The sequence below is a fragment of the Dacryopinax primogenitus genome, assembly GCF_000292625.1.
Source record: "Dacryopinax primogenitus strain DJM-731 SS1 chromosome Unknown DACRYscaffold_22, whole genome shotgun sequence".
NCBI lineage: Eukaryota > Fungi > Basidiomycota > Dacrymycetes > Dacrymycetales > Dacrymycetaceae > Dacryopinax > Dacryopinax primogenitus.
Genome location: NW_024467219.1, coordinates 250,397 through 253,279, shown reverse-complemented (window position 1 = coordinate 253,279; position 2,883 = coordinate 250,397). Strand labels below are relative to the sequence as shown.

At 46.1% G+C, this 2,883-nt stretch overlaps 2 protein-coding genes across 2 annotated transcripts; both read left to right on the top strand.

Annotated features, from left to right (window-relative positions):
• Positions 1 to 465: 465 nt before the first annotated feature.
• Positions 466 to 913, top strand: DACRYDRAFT_111605 (uncharacterized protein; the record flags this gene model as incomplete). Its single annotated transcript, XM_040769265.1, has 3 exons — positions 466 to 499; positions 558 to 678; positions 730 to 913. The coding sequence occupies 3 exons, from the start codon at positions 466 to 468 to the stop codon at positions 911 to 913; spliced, it is 339 nt and encodes a 112-aa protein (XP_040624459.1).
• A 164-nt stretch (positions 914 to 1,077) lies between these two features.
• Positions 1,078 to 2,619, top strand: DACRYDRAFT_40353 (uncharacterized protein; the record flags this gene model as incomplete). The annotated part of the gene is made up of 5 exons (XM_040774478.1): positions 1,078 to 1,231; positions 1,288 to 1,505; positions 2,157 to 2,342; positions 2,390 to 2,507; positions 2,558 to 2,619. Coding segments are annotated over 5 exons (738 nt in total), but the record flags the coding sequence as incomplete, so codon positions are not given.
• Positions 2,620 to 2,883: the final 264 nt, after the last annotated feature.

Here is a 2,883-nt window from a genome sequence, read left to right as displayed (position 1 = left end):
TCTACCATGTTGAAAGGGGAGGATGTAGTCAGAAAGGTCAGAGGCAGGAGAAATTAGATACAGGTCTTTCCTTGTAGGGATGCACATTTATTTGGGGCACAAGTACATGTGTCATTTGGGTAGGCAAGGACAGATTGTCGGAAATTATGGTGTGTAGCCAAGGGCAAGGAAGGCCAGAGAAGCAGAAAGACAGGAAGGGCAGTGGAAAGAAGGTGCCCAGGTTGTGGATACGGGCTGCATGATTGTTGTGATAGGAATGGCAGCCAATTAGCATGCCAGAAAAGACAGGGCCATGTAGCACAGCCTGAAAATTCTGAGAAAGAAACCATCAGATCACTGATGCTAGGGGGCAAAAAAAGTTGGGCAACCATCAAAAGTGGGAGCAGGTGGTTGATTTCTGATCTCAATAATTGTGGGAATTGACTGTTGGATTCATGGCATCCTGTGGCCTGTTACACTAACAAGATGTCTGCAAGCACTAATCAGCATCTACCTTTAGGTGAGCCTTATTGACAAGCCACTTCGGAGAAATGATCTGAAAGGTGGGCCTGTGGCAGTCCCTGATGCAGAACTGCTTCCCCATATATGGGAGTACTGGGGTCATGGGATGGGTGACTTGGAAATTGCCATTTCCATCAAGCAGGATGTGGATGTAACTGGTAGGGGATGGGGACTAGGGTATGTATTGTGTTGATGCAAGTTACCAGGTTACTGAGGTTGGACTCATAGGGCTAAGACAGTATTTCGGCGGAGGCAGAAAATGGGCCTCATGAGTGTTTGGCAGCAGCATCACATGATGGACTCAATCGGACCACACATTGAAGAGGTGAGGGACACAATTCACAAGCCTGGTGTGAAGCACACCTGCAACTGGCTCAGGCAGCAGGGAATCTTGGCACCCAGGCAAGTGTGATGGTTGACTGCCTATGGAGTATGAATGCTGATGCTGGCTGTCACAGGGATCTTGTCCACAGTTATAATAGGGAATATCATGCAGAGGAGATTCACTGCTGGCATGGGAAGCATTGGATCAGGAAACAATCCAAGATGGCTGGGGTCTTCAAGCTCGTGACCATTGATCAGAATGATAAATGGCAGTGTTTCAGGTTGTATCTGCACCTCGGGATGGAGCCCTTCTCAGGCTCTATACTTTGGTTGAAAGTTTGGTGGACAAATTCCAACCCCAGGCTCATTTTCAGCTATTACTTGGAGAGGGCTCACTTTCATGGGGGTGAATCATGTGCATCTGTTCTGGGAACATTGAGGAACTCATGCTGGTGTGGGTAGGAATCCCCTTACTGACACAAAGCAACCCAGGCAGTGAAAACAATGGGATTGCAAATGGACATACCTTTCTGTGGCAACAACTCAATCTGACACTCATAGGGAAACTTCAGCATAGATGGAAATGTGGCCACAGCAACATGAAGCCCAAAATCAAATGGAGCCAGCTGTGTCATGAGTTCACTCAAGGGTATGAGAATCTATTTGATGCAGGTGTCCATGTGAAGGTGTATGACCATTGAACAACCCCACCAGAGGTGGGGTGTGTCAGGCCAGTATTCCCACAGTTATTTTTGGGCCTTAGAGACTGTTGCACAGCACTATGCACCCTCACTACACAGACAACACACCCCAGCAATGAGTCTTGACCCTCCCCAGATATTTGGCATGACAACTGTAGGTTTCCTCCACAATGGGGTCAACCCACATGGATATTTGGCATGTCAATGCCTGCCTAGGAGAGGTATCCAGAGACCAGACTAGTATAGAATATGATTTTTAGTAGCTAGTATAAGTAGTTTCCAGAAACTCCTGTATCTAGCTTATTCTGCCCCTTTTCTGTTAGCATTATATGGATCTGATTATCCCCATACTGGATAGGCAGATTTGACTTGACTCAGCAGATTTGACTTGACTTATTGTGACTTGACTAGATGGACACCGAGCTCCAATTTACCAACTGATTTCTGACAGCTCAGCTTCAGGCTGACTCTGGCATTCCTACTGACTTTCCCCATCTCTCCCCTCTTTCCCAAGTGAGTTCTTGCACACCACCCATCAGACCAATATTTTGGACACCTTTTGGGTCAGATCACTGTCATGATTTCATTCAAAAGTGAGTACAGCAGAGGGAAATGCATTAGGGGCAGTAGCTGATGATGGGAAGCAATGCATTCCATTGGCTAGCCATTCCATGGATTCAAAGAAAGGTGGACAAATATGTTGAAATGCACAATACCAGCAAGCCACACAAGGACAAAAGAAAACTGCTACCACAGGGGATACCTCAAGATATCTTCTATCACCCTGAGTGGTATGACAATGCATACTCTTTCAAAGTGGGTCCCTTGATCAAAAGCAATGATGAATGTTGATGGAATATAAGGTAGTGGTCACTCCTGAAGACTTATCATTGGCCGAAACAAAATATGCACCAGCAAGTCATCCAGTATTTGAGCTTGTGCCGGAGCATTTTCATGTGGAGATGGACAGGCTGTACCAAGGTAAGTAAGCATATATTGGTGAAGAAAAGTGTGCCTGAAAACACAGTCAGCTTTGGGTGCACCTGAAGTGACCATGGGAAACTTTTGGACAATATATCAAGAACTGCTGGAAGGATGTGTACAGAGTGCAACACTCTCATTGCCTTTGCTTTCTGCTAGGGCAGAAGAGGAACTGCAAATGTCAAACAAGTACATGGATTTGTGCCCACATGAAGTGGATGACAAAACAGACGAGGATGATTCTGCATGTGTTCTGGGAGGTGGATACTATGACACCCTCCAAGGAATTGAGGAGCCTGGAAATACAGTCATGTGGGATCTGGAGGACCTCCTACAGGTGGACTTGACCAAACCTAATCATTGATATTGTACGGAA